Source organism: Ostrea edulis, chromosome 10, assembly GCF_947568905.1.
Source record: "Ostrea edulis chromosome 10, xbOstEdul1.1, whole genome shotgun sequence".
In the NCBI taxonomy this organism is placed as follows: domain Eukaryota; kingdom Metazoa; phylum Mollusca; class Bivalvia; order Ostreida; family Ostreidae; genus Ostrea; species Ostrea edulis.
Window position 1 is genome coordinate 45,677,782 of NC_079173.1, and position 18,997 is coordinate 45,696,778.

General features: G+C 35.2%; 1 protein-coding gene across 11 annotated transcripts in view; it reads left to right on the plus strand.

The window, feature by feature from the left end:
- The window catches only part of LOC125648763 (E3 ubiquitin-protein ligase TRIM71-like), a 157,135-nt gene that overhangs the window by 129,719 nt on the left and 8,419 nt on the right, over window positions 1-18,997 (plus strand). For 8 of the 11 annotated variants that reach the window (XM_056151526.1, XM_056151530.1, XM_056151532.1 and 5 more), the window contains one exon: window positions 12,873-14,676. In XM_056151526.1, coding sequence (XP_056007501.1) covers window positions 12,906-14,676 — 1,771 coding nt within the window. In that variant the 5' untranslated portion in view covers window positions 12,873-12,905. Of the gene's footprint in view, window positions 1-2,911; window positions 5,184-8,109; window positions 8,223-12,872; window positions 14,677-18,997 lie in introns of those variants that run through there. The other 3 variants (XM_056151524.1, XM_056151522.1, XM_056151534.1) reach the window with 3 other exon arrangements.

Here is an 18,997-nt window from a genome sequence, read left to right on the forward strand (position 1 = left end):
TTCTTTAAATTCTACCCGGCACAGACATTTTTTAGTCAATTTATTAGAATAAAATGCCCTCAACCGCTTTTTTTAAAATTTCTATTTCATAAGCCCTGCTTTGTTTCTTCCCTACCTATTCCTTTTTTTCTGAATCTCTCGGGACATCTTTCCTTGAGGACGAAAAGTCGTATTTGAATATAGAGACATTTCCGCACACGTGTCAACACCGAAAAATGGCTGTTTACGATGTAATATATTAATTTTATAGACGCTTTCTTATCTTCAATTAAGATAAACTTTTCTTTTTTATCAAATGAAAATAAATTCAGTTTATATCTATTTATCCGCAACATAACTTTACACACATTAACATCGAGTAAATTTCGAAAAACATCACTTCCGACAGCGAATATTAGCAGAACTAAAAATAGAGATTATGTCATCACGCAGTTCAATGTTGCTTGTTAACTCTTCACAGTGATTTTTTTTAGTAAAGAATAAAATATCTTATTGTTTATAGTAAAGTTTCTTGTTTATTTTGTCAACACGACCAGTCGGACTGGTAAATCGACAATTTACCCGACTGGAACTATCATCTAGTAGACTCGGTCGGTCGAATGTGCCTTAGTGTCAAACCCTGTACATGTATGTCAAACCGGATCAAAGGTTTTAGCAAACGAACAAAATGGTGAGAGAATTAACGGTTATAATAACAACGACATTCAACAGTCAGATAAAGGAGTCGGGCTCTGATAACTTTCAGACATTGTGATTATAAATAAATTTCATTAGGAACAAAGAAAAATTCAGATGTTGTTTCCATATGTTTAATGATTCTGCTATCAATGATCAATCTATTGTTCTCGCTAAGGTCCACGAATACCTCTGTTAACGTCTAAAAAGCATATCAAAATATACTATGACTGACTTAACATATCAAACTGTAATGATCTAAACAAATCAAACACTTGTCTGAATTTTATAAAAGCAGAAGATAATAAATATGAGACACCGGAGCGAATAAAAAGGTTTTATATAAATTATTCATTCAATAATTTAATAGTAAAATAATCATGACATGGAATTTGTTGGGGTTTTTTTTTTGTGAATCTACTGTAAGATTTAAAACTTAAAACTAAAACTTGTAAACTTATCGTTTATGATGCAATAGGTAATAATAAGTTTTGGTAATAAATATTTGACATTTAGACGTTGACAGAGGTGTCGTCGCATATCTCGGCATTTAAAAGTTAGGGTCGCAGGTTTTTCAGATGAAATGTGAATATTCATGTAAGAATGGACTTTAAAGTCAGAGGTCCCGTGTCACGACTGACATTGGCACTTAAAAGCTTCTTCACTACTACTGCCCTGAGTCTAAATTTGTGGGATTTCTGCCACTGGTGAAGTCTCAATATGAGTGTAAAGTTATTGACGGGACGTAAAACGCACACTGTTTATTATTCTCATGTAAAATGGTAAAAATAACGAAGAGTGGTCATAATTCTCTATATTATCTAACACAAAATGTATCAGAAGAATTCTCTATATTATCTCTACACAAAATATATCAGTAAAATTCTCTATATTATCTCTATACAAAATATATCAGTAGCATTCTCTATATTATCACTACACCAACTCTATCGGAAGAATTCTCTATATTATCTCTACACAAAATGTATCAGAAGAATTCTCTATATTATCTGTATACAAAATAAATCAGAAGAATTCTCTATATCATCTTTACACAAAATGTATCGGGAGAATTCTTTATATTATCTCTACACAAAATTTATCTGAAGAATTCTCTATATTATCTCTACACAAAATGTATCGGAATATTTCTCTTTCATCTCTACACAAAATGTATCAGAATAATTCTCTATATTATCTCTATACAAAATGTTTCAAAATAATTTGCTATATTATCACTACACAAACTCTATCGGTAGAATTCTCTATATTATCTCAAACAAAATGTATCAGAAGAATTCTCTATATTATCTCTACACAAAATGTATCAGAAAAATTCTCTATATTATCTCTATACAAATTGTATCAGAAGAATTCTCTATATCATCTTTACACAAAATGTATCGAAAGAATTCTTTATATTATCTCTACACAAAATGTATCAGAAGAATTCTCTATAATATCTTTATACAAAATTTATCTGAAGAATTCTCTATATTATCTCTACACAAAATGTATCGGAATATTTCTCTTTCATCTCTACACAAAATGTATCAGAATAATTCTCTATATTATCTCTATACAAAATGTTTCAAAATAATTTGCTATATTATCACTACACAAACTGTATCGGAAGAATTCTCTATATTATCTCAAACAAAATGTATCAGAAGAATTCTCTATATTATCTCTACACAAAATGTATCAGAAAAATGTTCTATATTATCTCTATACAAATTGTATCAGAAGAATTCTCTATATCATCTTTACACAAAATGTATCGAAAGAATTCTTTATATTATCTCTACACAAAATGTATCAGAAGAATTCTCTATAATATCTTTATACAAAATGTATCGGAAGAATTCTCTATATTATCTCTACACAAAATGTATCAGAATAATATTCTATATTATCTCTATACAAAATGTATCGGAAGAATTCTCTATATTATCACTATGTAAAATGTACCAAAGAGTTTTCTGTATTATCTCTCTACAAAATGTATCAGAAGAATTCTCTGTATTATCTCTACACAAACTGTATCAGAAGAATTCTCTATATTATCTCTACACAAACTGTATCGGAAGAATTTTCTATATTATTTCTACACAAAATCTATCGGAACAATTCTCTATATTATCTCTACACAAAATATATCAGGAGAATTCTCTATATTATCTCTACATAAAATGTATCAGAAGAACTCTCTATAGCTTATCTTGTTTTCCTACAGGTGAGAAGACTTGGATGAATTAACATCACAGAGAAGGAAGACCGGAAGCCATTGTTATATGGTAGTACAATGTATCAGCTGTTCTATCACTTCATGCATATTGAGATTTCAGATAAGATACCCCAGAATTCATAGCTTAAGCAATGTTTTATTTGACATTCAATTTTATTACTGATAACCCTATGTTACTGTAAATCTATTCGTTTTCCTCCAAAGGTGTACAAATGTTAAATTCTTCATTGCTTTTTTAGCTCACCTGAGTCGATGGCGAGTTTTTCTGATCAAAATGTGTCCCTTGTCCATCGTCGTTGTTGGCGTTCTCCTCGTCGTAAACTTTCCTCATTTCATATTCTTTTCCAGAACCACTGGACAAATTTTAACCAAACTTGGCACAGAGCACCTTTGGATGAAGGGGATTCAAATTTTTAAAATGAAGGGCCGTGCCCCTTCAAAAATGCAAAAATATGATGGGGTAATTTTAAAATCTTTTCAAGAACCACTGGGCTTGAAGAAATAAAATTCATATGAAAGCCTATTGACATATTAAAATTTGTTAAATGTGTGCCTCCCCCACCCTCCCCAGGGATAGCATGGTGCACAAAACGGGATAAAAAAAATACATGCAAATATATAGGGAAATTTTTGAATGTCTTCTGAAGAGGCACTAGCCAGAAAAGTACAGATTTACATCAAAGGTTTCTGATATAGTGCAGATTCAAATTTGTTAAAATCATAGCCCCGAGGGGTTGGATGGGGCCGCAAGAGGGGGTAAAAGTTTCACATACAAATATAATCCGGATATTTTTGAAGATCTTCTGAAAAGCACCATACCAGATATGTTTATGTTTGCATGAAAGTTTCCTGACATAGTGCAGATTGAGGTTTGTTAAAATCATGGCCCCGGGGGGTAGGGTGGGGCCACAATATGGGAACAGCAATTTACATGGGGGAAAAATGGGCAAATCTTCTCAAGTACCACTGAGCAAAAAAAGTTTCCAAAACATTTCTTTTAGTGATGTAACCAGTGAAAATAGACTTTTCTTCTATTCTTCTAGCTGCCACCCCCCCCCCCCCCCTCCACTGCAGGGGATCAAAGTTTTGCATACAAATATACACTGGACCAGAAAAGTTTACGTTTACATGTAAGTTTCTGACATAGCACTGATTCAAAATCTCTCAGGGGCTGGGGTGGGTTTATGTAGGAGCCATAATAGGGATTAAAGTTTTACATTAGAATATGTAGGGGAAATCATTCTGAGAATTTCACTTTTTAAATGGCATAAATAGTAGGTTTATGTCTTTTGATGCGGCATAAACCTATAGCATTTGGCATGCACCTGACCAAAACTCCATGCAGGGAATGCACCACATTTCCCTCCCCTCAAAATTCAACAATAGTCGTCTGTTCAGCCATTGTGGTTTGAATTCACGTTTTCTTTTTTTCTTTTTCATATAGCTTGCGTTTTTCTTGTTCTGATTTTTTTGTTTGTTTGACACCATTTGGTTTAATACCGGGCTTTGTGCCATCAAAATATTTTAACTGCAGAACCATTTACACGTCATTTGTTGACCTTCACCTCAAATTATATTTGCTAAGTCAGACGTATATTATTTTCTTTTAACATTCTTGCAGTATTTGAATATTTGCGAAATAAAGAAAAAAGGACAACTCTTGTTATATTGTTAGGGAAAATTTCAATTTAAAAATCGATCCCAATAAAATTCATCAATGCAGATAAAAAAAAAACATCAACATTTAAAGACATTCGAATCATACGCTGAACATTTTGTCTAGAACACGTCATAATCTTCAAACCACTTACACACTTAAGTCGTATATTTTAAAATCAATGGGAGCACAATCCAGGTCCCAAAATAGATTTTGACGATTGTAAGAGAAAATATTTATTTTAAGTGCATTATCACACACGTACCATAATTATTTCTTTGTTTCTTGGAATTTGGCATAGACAATTCGGGATATCTTATTTGCACATGACATGGTACAACCTCATTTGGCATAGCCGCGGTCTATCGGTTAAATTCTGAGACTGGAAAATCTTTAAATATCGGTTAAAGTGACTCGGGTGAGCAATGTGGCTCATGGGCCTCTTGTTTTAAATATCCTACAGTTGCCATATCACTGCATAGATGAATTCAATACTATAGTTTTTCCACAGGTGATAGCAGTTACATTTATCAGCATCACAAGATAACAGCTAGATATACCAAGTGAACATCACAAGGAGAGAAGAATGGAAAACATGTGGTGGTAACAATAGTAACATTGATAGATAGGAACTGATATTGTTTAGTATAGGTTTATCCTCAAATCAAACTGAAAGCCCAGCTGAAGTTTGTTTTTTTAATCAAGAGTTTTAGGTCATCTGAGTCTTTCAGGTGACCTAATACCATTGGTCATCGTCCGTCGTCGTGTGTTGTCCGTTACCAAATTTACATTTTAACTTCTTCTTGAAAACTACACTGCTAATTGTTACCATTTTTGGTGTGGAACAACTTTAGGATCAAAGGAAAATAAATAATTGACTGTAAAATCTATGACCTTGCCACTACTGGGGCTTCATGGATGCATGGGGCCAAATATTCTTTATGAGACTATATATGAAAAATCATCTGCTCTACTCCCACAGATGTGAGGTAAAAACTAAATGCATAATTATGATATTCATAAAGCCTGAAATGTGTGGAGAAAACCATTGCAGTTGATGAAATCTTCAAAAATCTTCCTGTTTACTTCTAGAAACGAAAGAGTCAAACTATTTAGCATGATTATGATGTATACATGTTATAGGCAATATCAGTCATTTACCATAACTGTGAGTTGATAACCCTTGGGATCTGGAAATCGTCTATCAAAATACCTTAGTGTTCTTTACTTTTGGACAGAACACTTGATATAATGGTTGATATAATTTAAAACTTGTGTAATGCGATAACACTGACTGAAAAATAAAACTTGTTGAAAATGCATTTTTTTAAAAAGATCCTTACTCCTGAACTTCAATAGGGCAAACTGCTTGCATAATAACTTTTAGTTATATCAATGTATCTATACCTATAGCAAGCAACTAGCCCTAATCACTGTTAGCGAACTGTTAGCTATACATATGTAATTACTCATAACGAGCAACTAGTTATAATTAACTAAAGAAAACAACTAGCCATTGTAATTACCTAAAACAAACAACTCGCCGTCATTACCTATAACGAGCAACTAGCCATTATAATTACCTATAGCGAGCAACTAGCCATCATTACCTATAACGAGCAACTAGCCATTATAATTACCTATAGCGAGCAACTAGCCATTATAATTACCTATAACAAGCGACAAGCCACAATTACATATAGCAAGCAACTCGCCATCATTACTTAGAGGAAGCAACTAGCCATAATTACTAGGGCTGGATCAATATGTCGATTATCGATATACATCGATATTTTTGAGCGATACGATAACCGATACAGCGAGTCCCGTATCGTTTGGTATATTAAGAGTGGTTTTAACGTATCTTACAGCGAGATTTCATGAACGAGTTAACAAATAAATTGAAAATATACGAACGAACTGTCTAAATATCATTTGCTCCATGACTGCATACAACGCAAACATGTGTCGAAAGTGTGCTCGTGGTGACGATACCGTGGTCTTAGTTTTCAAATATTACATATTTGTAGCTTGAAAAAACCAAGGTGTAGCGTTTGTGGAACAGAGGTCGTAAGCTCTGGTGGTACAAGTAATTTAACAACACATTTGCGATGACATCATAAAGTTTACTGTCAGAAAAATGGCGAGAAATCTATTGATTAATGAATTGATGTATGTAGTGATCAGAGTCGAAAGTGATCTGCAGTCGCAATTTTTGTATGAAGAAATATATGAACAAATAAATAAAGTTATAATTCATTTGTGAATATTCATCCTGAAAATAATTTCCTCTGCTGCCTTAGACTTAGAGCGGGAGATATTGTATCAGCAATTAGGGTTTGTTTAAAGCCAGAGAGTGTGAATATGCCCTTGTTTTCATGGAGAGAAAAATATGTTAACAATATTGATAAAAGCAAATAGATAATAATTCCATGCACAATTGTCTTTTGTGATAGATTAATTCAAGCTAACACTATATGCAAATGAAACAAAAAGGATAGGTGAAGTTTTATTTTTGTTATTATTTAATCATTTTAATCCTCAAAATTAAGTGTAAATGTACATAAATTGTATCGTCAATACGTATCGCATATCATCTCTCTGTATTGCAATACGTATCGTATCGAAATTTTCCAAACGATACCCAGCCCTAATAATTACCTATAGAAAGCAACTAGCCATCTTTACCTATAGCGAGCAACAAACCGTTAATTACCAATAGTGAGTAACAAGACATACTTACATATAGCGAGCAAATAGCCATCATTACCTATAGTAAGCAATCAGCTATCAATACCTTTAGCGAGCAATTTGCAATCATTACTTACAGCAAGCAATTAGCCATAATTGCCCCTAACAAGTAACTATCCACCATTACCTGTAGTGAGCAATAAACCATAATTATATATAGCGAGCAATTACACATCATTACCTAAAGCGAGCAAATAGCCATAATTACATATAACATGCAGCTAGCCATTATAGTTACCTATAGCGAGCAACTAGCCATAACTACTAATAGTGCGCAACTAGCTTTGATTACCTATAAAGAGCAAAATTTTAGCCATCATTACTTACAGAATTCTTAGAAATATTCTCCTCTACACCCGAGCAAATACAAAACATATAGAAGTTGTTAGTGTATAGCACCTGTAAACAAAGTTATATAAAAATTGCCATGTCTGTCTGTCTACATGTCCATCTTCTGTCCTTCCCTATTAATCTCCATCAGGGAGACAACTTGTAATAATACCATTTAACGATCAGTCAACATATTTGAAATCCTTCTGTTCCTCAAGATTGAAAATTGCAATCATTAAACCATCAATGTACAACACTTGCAACAGACATTTAAGGATTTTGTGTGCGATACTCAGGTGACCGTTCCTGTCCATCGGTCAGTAACCTGAATGTTGAACTTTAATGGATTGATATATCAGTAGTTAAAGTTCTTTTTAAGAAACTCTTCCAATAAGATTAAGGAGAATTTATCGCCACGTTGATATTGTGATTTCTTGATTTTTTACAGGTTCATTCTGGACTTTCATGAGGTCTTGCAGAACTGAGAAAAGGAAGTCGATGTCAAAGTGGTAATGTTCCTATCACACATAAAGTGGTAATGTTCCTATCACACATAAAGTGGTAATGTTCCTATCACAATAAAGTGGTAATGTTCCCATCACAGCTACATATAGTTTTATCCTTGGATTCTGGTCTGTCTGTCTGCAACTTTGATTTGATCTGATCCTCTGAATTTTCACGGCCATTATTCAAAATCAGAGTCAAATTTGCTAATAGCATACATGGTTGTGCAAGGGTAGTCTTAGTGCATTGTTTTTTCAGTTCCATTGCTGTAAGCTGACGAGTCACTTTAAAATATAATTTTCATTTTTGAACTTACACGAAGGTATGCATTGCGATATTTCACATCGGCATACTTCATGAAGCATTATACAGTGTTTTATGAATGGTATATGCTGTCGTGAAGTGTTGCAGTTCATACCCTCATGTATTTTCAAAAATGAAAGTTATTTTAGCTCATCTGAGCTGATTGCTCATTGATCTTTTCTGATCACGTTTTGTCTGGTATTTGTCTATCTGCGTGCTGCCTGTCCATCCAGCCCTAAAATTTTAATATTTTTTACTTCTTTGGAATCACTAAGCCATTTAAACTTGTCATAAAGCATCCTTGGAAGAAGAGAATTTACATTGAGGACCATGTCCATTTCAAAGGGGAGATAATTAACAAAAGGCAAACATAGGTTAGGGTCATTTAAAAATTTTCCCTTCTAGAACCACTGGGCCATAAGAGTTTAAATTTGCATGAAATCTCCATGACATAGTGTAGATTCAAGTTTATTCAAATCAAAGGGGATAAGAATAGGGCCACAATAGGGATCATAGTTTTACATAAGAATGTATAGGTAGGAAGGGAACAATCTTTAATAACCTTGTTTTCAAGAGCCATTTGGCCAGAAAAGTAGAAATTTACATGAAGGCTTTATGAAATAAAGCAGATTTTATTTTGTTTAAACCATTGTGGGGCTACACTGGGTAAGGCTTGTTTTAAGGGGTATTGTGGGGCTACACTGGGTTAGTCATGTTTTAAGGGGTATTGTGGGGCTACACAGGATTAGTAATGTTTTAAGGGATTATGTGGAGGTACACTGGGTTGGTCATGTTTTAAGGGGTATTGTGGAGCTACACTGGGTTAGTCATGTTTTAAGGGGTATTGTGGGGCTACACTGGATTAGTCATGTATAATGGGGTGTTGTGGGGCTACACTGGGTTACCCTTCTTTTAGGGGGTATTGTGGGTCTACACTGGATTAGTCATGTTTTAAGGGTTATTGTGGGGTTACACTGGGTTAGCCATGTTTTAAGGGGTATTATGGGGCTACACTGGATTAGCCATGTTTTAAGGGGTATTGTGGGGCTACACTGTGTTTTTCATGTGTTCCGGGGTATTGTAGGGCTACACTGGGTTAGTCATGTTTTAAGGGGTATTGTGTGGGCACACTGGGTTAGTCATGTTTAAAGGGGTATTGTTGGGCTACACTAGCTTTGTCATGTTTTAAGGGGTATTGTTGCGCTACACTGTGTTATCCTTGTTTTAAGGGGTATTGTTGGGCTACACTGGCTTTGTCATGTTATAAGGGGTATTGTGGGGCTACACTGGGTTAGTCATGTTTTAAGGAGTATTGTGGGGCTACACTGGATTAGTCATGTTTTAGGGGTATTGTGGGGCTACACTGGGTTACCCTTCTTTTAAGGGGTATTGTGGGGCTACACTGGGTTGATCATGTTTTAAAGGGTATTGTGGGGCTACACTGGGTTAGCCATGTTTTAAGGGATGTTGTTGGGCTACAGTGGGTTAATTATGTTTAAGGGATATTAGGGGGCTACACTGGGTTAGTTATGTTTTGAGGGTATTGTTGGACTACAATGGGTTACCCTTGTTTTAAGGGATTTTGTGGGGTACACTGGGTTAGTCATGTTTTAGGGGTATTGTGGGGCTACACTGGGTTACCCTTCTTTTAAGGGGTATTGTGGGGCTACACTGGGTTGATCATGTTTTAAAGGGTATTGTTGGGCTACACTGGGTTACCCTTCTTTTAAGGGGTATTGTGGGGCTACACTGGGTTGGTCATGTTTTAAGGGGTATTGTGAGGTTACACTGGGTTAGCCATGTTTTAAGGGATGTTGTTGGGCTACAGTGGGTTAATTATGTTTCAGGGGTATTAGGGGGCTACACTGGGTTAGTTATGTTTTGAGGGTATTGTTGGACTACAATGGGTTACCCTTGTTTTAAGGGATTTTGTGGGGTACACTGGGTTAGTCATGTTTTAAGGGGTATTATGGGGCTACACTGGGTTAGTCATGTTTTAAGGGGTATTTTCGGGCTACACTGGATTAATAATGTTTTAAGGGGTATTGTGGGTGTACACTTGGTTAGTAATGTTTTAAGGGGTATTGTAGCGCTACACTCGGTTTGTCATGTTTTAAGGGGTATTGTGGGGTTACACTGGGTTCGCCAAGTTTTAAGGGATATTGTTGGACTACAATGGGTTACCCTTGTTTTAAGGGAGTTTGTGGGGTACACTGGGTTAGTCATGTATTAAGGGGTATTGCAGGACTACACTGGTTTAGTCATGTTTTAAGGGGTATTGTGGGGCTACACTGGGTTAGTCATGTTTTAAGGGGTATTTGCGGGCTACACTGAATTAATAATGTTTTAAGGGGTATTGTGGGTTCACACTTGGTTAGTAATGCTTTTTAAGGGGTATTGTAGCGCTACACTCGGTTTGTCATGTTTTAAGGGGTATTGTGGGGTTACACTGGGTTCGCCAAGTTTTAAGGGATATTGTTGGGCTACAATGGGTTACCCTTGTTTTAATGGGTATTGTGGGGTACACTAGGTTAGTCATGTTTTAAGGAGTATTTTGGGGCTACACTGAATTAGTCATGTTTAAGGGGTATTGTGGGACTACACTGAGTTAGTCATGTTTTAAGGGGTATTGTGGGACTACACTGGATTAGTCATGTTTTAAGGGGTATTGTGGGGCTACACTGGATTAGTTATGTTTTAAGGGGTATTGTGGGACTACACTGGGTTAGTCATGTTTTAAGGGTATTTCGGGGCTACACTGGGTTAGTCATGTTTTAAGGGGTATTGTGGGGGTTCACTGGATTAGAAATGTTTTAAGGGGTATTGTGGGGCTACACTGGGTTACCCTTGTTCTAAGGGGTATTGTGGGGTACACTGGATTAGTCATGTTTTAAGGGGTTTTTTGGGGGCTACACTGGATTAGTCATGTTTTAAAGGGTATTGTGGGGCTACACTGGGTTAGTCATGTTTTAAGGGGTATTGTGGGGTACACTGGATTAGTCATGTTTTAAGGGGTATTTTGGGGTTACATTGGATTAGTGATGTTTTAAAGGATATTGTGGGGCTACACTGGGTTAGTCATGTTTTAAGGGGTATTGTGGGGCTACAATTAAGGATTGAAGTATTACGTGCGGATATAAAGGGAGAATATATAAAAGTGTTATTCTCTAGAAAAACAGCGCCATGATTAGTCATTTTGATTTTCAAACATCCCAACGTAGTGAAAATGCAGGTTGGTTCAAATCAGTCCCACCGGCTCCCCCACCCCAAAGTATTGTGGGGCGACCATACCTGATCAAAGTGTGACATAAGTGTTGATATGGAAATATTTTTGAGAATATTCATCTCACCAACAGAAGGGTAATGATTAGTCATGTTAATATGCAATTATTTACTCGCAGTTCAAATTCAAGTTTGTTAAAGTCAGGGGCCCTAAATGGAATGGTGGGAAAACAATAGGAGATAAACGTTTTATATGAGAATATGCAGACACTTAATTTAAAGGAATTTTTTCAAGAGGAACAGGGCCACATTAAATCCATCTAAATGCAAATGCTCCCAAGTTGTGTTGATTCAATGTTCCCATTTTCCTGTGTGGGGGAGGGTGGGGCATTGTTTTTGTCCTGGATATAGGTCTCTGCATAATTCTAATTTAACTTTTGAATAGTGAGTTATAAGACCCTCATTTTTCGTATTTACATTCTTTGTGACAAGACCTTTTTATGGCAGAGTTTGTTTGTGACCTTGACCTGAGAGATTGGTCTCCTTTTCAGAAAACTCAATGTTTCCTGACGTTTTTCAGAAAAAAAGTGTGCTTGTTTTCTATATACATGTAGATATCCTTTAGCAAGACCTAGAGAAAAACTTATTGTTAAGAAAACCTAACCTACTCAATATTTCCTAATATCAGTTAAGATAGAGCTTTCTTATTTTCTACATACTTGTAGATATCGTATGGAAAGATGTTTCATTTCAAAGAATGCTATCTGACTTTCTCCACAATAACAAGGTCATATTATCACATTATTTTTGTATTGGTATCGAGGCATCCCCATGTTGTGTGAATTCAAGTTGGTTTTGTCTTGACCCTTTGGGGCTAAGTTTGGGTCGACTATATGATAAAAAAGGATTAGAAAAAAAACCATAACCGCTTAACAACAGCAGGGTCAGGGTGACTCAGGTGGGCGATATGTGTCATGGTGCCTCTTGTTTATGCAGAAAAGGGGTCAATTAAAATTATTCAGTAAATTATGTAGATCTATTTAAATGTATTAATTACATGATGGGAATGTTTATATCCAAAATAATGTAACTCTTGGAATATGTATTATGTAAAAATAAATGTAAATTCAATGATTACTACTTTCCAGTTTCTCTAGCTTTATACTGTATGTTTGATTTCAGATTGTATTCCTAAAGACCCCGACCCTCCACATCATGGACACACTAGGACTCAGTACACAGTGTAAACTACGACAGTGTTCTCAATGTCAGAGGGACACTGAATTTTACTGTAACACATGTAAACGTGATCTGTGTTTACAGTGTAAAAAGAAACATGTTACAGAAAATAACACCAAATATCACAATGTAGTGTTCTATATAACTCGTCATACGGAGAGGAGTTTTACCACACAGTGTAAACTACGACAGTGTTCTCAATGTCAGGGGGACACTGAGTTCTACTGTAACACATGTAAACGTGATCTGTGTTTACATTGTAAAGAGAAACATGTCATTGATCTAGATACCATATACCATGATGTTGTGATTTACCGTGAGAAGTTCAATTGTTTCCCTTTACGAGAGACTTGTGTCAGACATCCAAAGAGAAAATACAGAATGTTCTGTGATCAGTGTAACTATTCCGTGTGTAAGCGCTGTACAGATCACAGAACACACGCGCTGTTGGATCTTAGAACAGCCTATCAAACAAAGCGACAACAACACAGAGAAATCATTGACAACATCAGAAGTGAGACTCTCTATAACTGTCGTGTTCTCCTGGCAGGAATCCAAACTGATATCCAAACTTGTCCCCCACAAATCTGTCACCGTCAATCACAGATGTCAACAAAAGCCCAGAGACTGAAGGATCTGATTGACACTGTGGTATGTGATGTTAAATTATTGATTGATAGAATACAACAACAGAAGAGAAAAATGAACAGACAACTTGTTCACCTACAGAACTATGAAGACAGATATGAACAATCAGGAAACAGAGCGGTACAATTCCTCTTGTTTATAAAGACCAGTCGTGTCCCCCAGATAAAGAACAGTCCTAGTCAGTTATTGAGTGTCATCACAGAAATCCAAATGACAACAGGAAAACGACAAGTAGGAATAGACGAGTGTGTGAAACTGATGTCCACACCTGTATTACACACGTCTGTCTGTGTGACAGGTGTTAGTGAGGTGTTACACATATCTCGTGTGATGTCAGACCGCGTCTGGGTCTCTGATTTTAACAATCTCATCTTGACAGACACAACAGGAGACACTATACACCGTGTGACAGATATAACACCATGGCATGGAGGAGGACTACACACAGTGAACAGTTCTGGTGAACTGATTTATATAGACAGTGAACGTAACATCAACAAACTGTGTACAGACAATAAAACAGTCACCAGACTGATACAGAGACCATCGCCATGGATACCACATTGTGTGTACTGCTCCCCGTCCACTGGAGATTTGATGGTGGGGATGTATAACACTGATACAGAGACAGGCAAGGTAACCCGGTACAACAGTAGTGGTCAACACATCCTGACCATAGAACACGACAACACAGGTCACACACTGTATAGTTATCCTCTCTATATCACAGAGAACAATAACGGTGATATCATTGTGTCTGACTGGATTATTAATTATAACCATGGTGCTGTAGTGGTGACAGAGCGCGGGGGGAGACATCGATTATCCTACACAGAACCTCCATCAGGATCATCACTAGTACCACTAGGAATCTGTACAGACGCGCTGTCACACATCCTGGTGTGTGATCTAAACACCCACACAGTACAGATGATTGACAAGGACGGTCACTTCCTGTCTCTGTTACTGATACCACACGGGATAAACTATCCATACAGCCTGAACTATGATGATAAAACTCACCTTCTCTGGGTCGGATCATGGGACACCAACACAGTGTCTGTATATAGATATCTACAGAGGAGGTACTCTCTGACTGGTAAGTACTAGTAGTACTGTAGTTTATTGTACTATATCAGTCAATATAAAAACACATGTTAATTACAGTGTGGGATATGATTAGATGCATTGTTTAGTTTTAATTACAGTGTGGGTTATAATTAGAGATAGTGTTTAGTTTTAATTACAGTGTGGGTTATAATTAGAGGTAGTGTTTAGTTTTAATTACATTTTGAGTTATAAATATAGCTAGTGTTTAATTTTAATTACAGTGTGGGTTAGAATTAGAGATAGTGTTTAGTTTGAATTACAGTCTGGGTCATAATTAGGGGTAGTGTTTAGTTTTAATTACAGTGTGGGTTATAATTAGAGGTAGTGTTTAGTGTTAATTACAGTGTGGGTTATAATTAGAGGTAGTGTTTAGTGTTAATTACAGTGTGGGTTATAATTAGAGGTAGTGTTTAGTGTTAATTACAGTGTGGGTTATAATTAGAGGTAGTGTTTAGTTTTAATTACAATATGTGATAATTAGAGGTAGTGTTTAGCTTTGTAATTACAGTGTTGGTTATAAATAGAGGAAGTGTTGGTTGTAATTACAGTGTATGTTATAATTAGAGGTAGTGTTTAGTTTTAATTACAGTGTGGATTATAATTGGTGGTAGTGTTTAGTTTTAATTACAGTGTGGGTTATAATTAGAGGTAGTGTTTAGTTTTAATTACTGTGTGGGTTATAATTAGAGGTAGTGTTTAGTTTTAATTACAGTTTGTGTTATAATTAGAGGTAGTGTTTAGTTTTAATTACATATTGTGTTATAATTAGAGGTAATGTTTAATTTTCATTAATGTGTTATAATTAGAAATAGTGTTTACTTTTAATTACAGTGTGGGCTATAATTAGAGGTAGTGTATAGTGTTAATTACAGTGTGGGTTATAATTAGAAGTAGTGATTAGTTTTAATTACAGTGCAGGATATAAATAGTGGTAATTAATGTTCAGTTTTAATTACAATGTGTTATAATTGTAGGTTGTGCTTAGTTTTAATTAGAGGGTGGGTTATAATTAAATTTAGTGTTTAGTTTTATTTACAGTGTGGGTTACAATCAGAGTTACTTTTAATCATGCTCCCAGAAAAATTCCAGGATCATTGTTTAGAATTCTTTGTTTTCTTCAGCTAATTTTATGAATTTAAGAATGATAAAAATCATTATTTTTCACAGCTGCCAAGAATGTAAATATCAGTGATATCAACACAGCTCTGGCTTGTGACATGTTGTATATTTCTGTAAAATGTTGTGTATTTCTGTAAAATGTTGTGTATTTCTGTAGAATGGCGTTAATTTCTGCAGCAGGTGTGGACAAAATCTACATTGTGTACTGTTTAACATTTAACATGTACATTACACCCAGTCTCTGTGTTGAATAGGTCTGATGATTTTAGGGGTTCTATAGCTTACAGATCTGATTAATGAGTAAATTCACAGATTTTGATGAATGCCTCCCCCTCCCCCTCCCCCCTCCAAAAACACTGATTGTTGTCAAATACTAATGTTAGAGTGTTCCTACTGGTTATTTCAAAATGAAAGTGTTCATGTGACTTTAAATGTAGATTTATCAAAGATTTGTGCCACTTGCATTAGAAATTGTGTAATCAAGTATGGTACTTGAAACAAGATTTCTTATTGATCTCTTGATTTTGCCCCTTATATATATATATATATATATATATATATATATATATATATATATATACACCCAAGGTTCAAAATTATTTCTGTAACAGTGCTAATTTTCACTATATGATTCATTGAATAATACAATTTTAGCGGGTGCACAGTATTATCGGTATACTGGTGTACCAGTATTTTTCTGGAGTCGGTATATACTGTGGTACAGGAAGCAAACTATCCCTATATATTCAAATCTGATAGCTATAAACAAAAATATAAAATTGAATTAAAATAAAAAAATATATATATAACAAAAAATTATTAAAGAATTTGTGTACGCAGTGACTCACTTTATTAGGTCATCTGAGTTAAGTCAGGTGACTTTTTGCAAATATGATTGTCGTCCGCCGTCATGGGTCGTCCGTCATTCGTTAACGATTGAACATTTTTAACTTCTTGATAACTACCAGTCCAATTCTTTTTTAAATTTGGTATGAAACAGCTTTGGGACAAGGGGGACATAAGTTGTAAATCTTAGGACTCCAGCATCCCTGGGGTTTTTGGGTAGGGCAAAAACTTTACAAAAAACTAAATGCATGGAAATGTAGAGCAGGAAGGCTTCAATCAAAGTTGTAAATTTCATGATTCCCAGGGTAGGCCAGCGGTTCTGACTGCAGGGTGGGGCCAAACTTACTATGTAGAGTTTATGTGCAAAACACTTAAATAACATCTTCTTTAGTGCTATTGATACTAAATTAAAACTAATTGGATATCTAGAAAGAACAAGTAGTCCTTTACTATTATTGTAAATTTGATGATCCAGGGGTAGGGGTTTTAGTATCAGGGTGGGGCCAATATTGTCAGGTATTAAATGTGTGAACAATATACATTTTTAACTTCTTCTTGATAACTATAATTCCAATTTTTTCCCCTCAAAATTTGGTATGAAGCATCTTTGAAAAAAGGGAGACATAAATTGTCAATTTCAGGATTTCTGGACTCCTGGGGCCTTGGGGGCAGGACAAAAACTGCCCAAAATTGACCCATTTTCAAAATCTTTTTTTAGAACGGCACATGTTCAAGTAAAACTAAATGCACTAAGATGTAAAGCAGGAAGGCATCTACCAAAATTGTCAATTTCTTGATCCCCAGGGTAGGGATTTTGACCCCAGGGTGGGTTTAATCTTAGTATTATAGTGTTTATATATATATATGTAAGTTTGCTGATACTGTATAAAACTGTATAAAATCTGCATACCAAGGAATAGCAGAAAAAAAGATGAACAAAAAATGGTAAATTTCACAACCCAGGGTTTTTATTCTAGGATGGGTCCAAATTAGTCATAATTATATTTTAATGTTTTAATCTTAATACACCTATTATATCATATGAAGCATTTCATCAGTGTATGCACTGATGAGGGCATTGAAGTTGTAAGAACACATCTTGTTTTATACTTTTGCTGAATGTTAAAATATAGCTTGCTGCTTAGATATTCAGAGTAGGAATTTTTTTCTAGATTTCATGTAGCCTTTGGGAGTATATAGTGATTATTTTTCACGGGGGGGGGGGGGGATATCCTTTCTGTCATTCTGCCTGAAACTTTAACCTTGCTAATAACTTTTGAATAATAAGTGATAGAGCTTTGATATTTCACATGAGTATTCCTTGTGACAAGACCTTTCCATGGGTACCAACATTTTGGACCCTTTGACCTTGGAGTTTGACCTACTTTTTGAAAACTTTAACCTTGCTAACAACTTTTAAACAATAAGAGATAGAGCTTTAATATTTCACATGAGTATTCCTTGTGACAAGACCTTTCCGTGGGTACCAACATTTTTGACCCCATGGCCTTGACCTTGGAGTTTAACCTACTTTTTGAAAACTTTAACTTTGCAAATAACTTTTGAACAGTAAGTGATAGAGATTTGATATTTCACATGAGTATTCATTTTGACAAGACCTTTCCGTGGGTACAAACATTTTTGACCCTGTGATGTTGACAATGGAGTTTGACCTACTTTTTGAAAACTTTAACCTTGCTAATAACTTTTAAACAGTAAGAGATAGTGCTTTGATATTTCACATGAGTAGTCCTTGTTACAAGACCTTTCCGTTGGTATTGAACTTTTGACCTTGACATTTGACCTACTTTTTAATTATTTTTTTACATTGGTCATAACTTCTAAATGGTAAAGATTAGAACTTTCATATTGTACATGAGCATTTCTTTTGACAAGATCTTTTTACTGGTACCAAGATATTTGCTATTGTGACCTTGGCCATCTTCGGAATTGGCCATTATTGGGGGCATTTGTGTTTCACAAACACATCTTGTTCATTTTGCCAACATCACCCTTATTGCGTTTCCACATTATAGTAAATTGACACTTCGGCCCAGTGACATTTAGGCCCAAATTTCAAAAATAACAACATTCATGGATCAATTTCTTTGGTTTTTATATATCGTCACTTCGGTCCAGACGTTTCAGCCCATTTTTTTTTTAACTGAGACATGCCGGCCCATTGTATGATTTATTATTCTGCTTTATATATCACACACATTACTTTTTCAAACAACATCATAGTATTTATAATGAAAGTTAAAGTCTCACCTGACATCTTTCTTGTTCTAACAGCAGCTAAGGAATGATAAGCAACGAAATTATATGGATTGGATATCAAATGG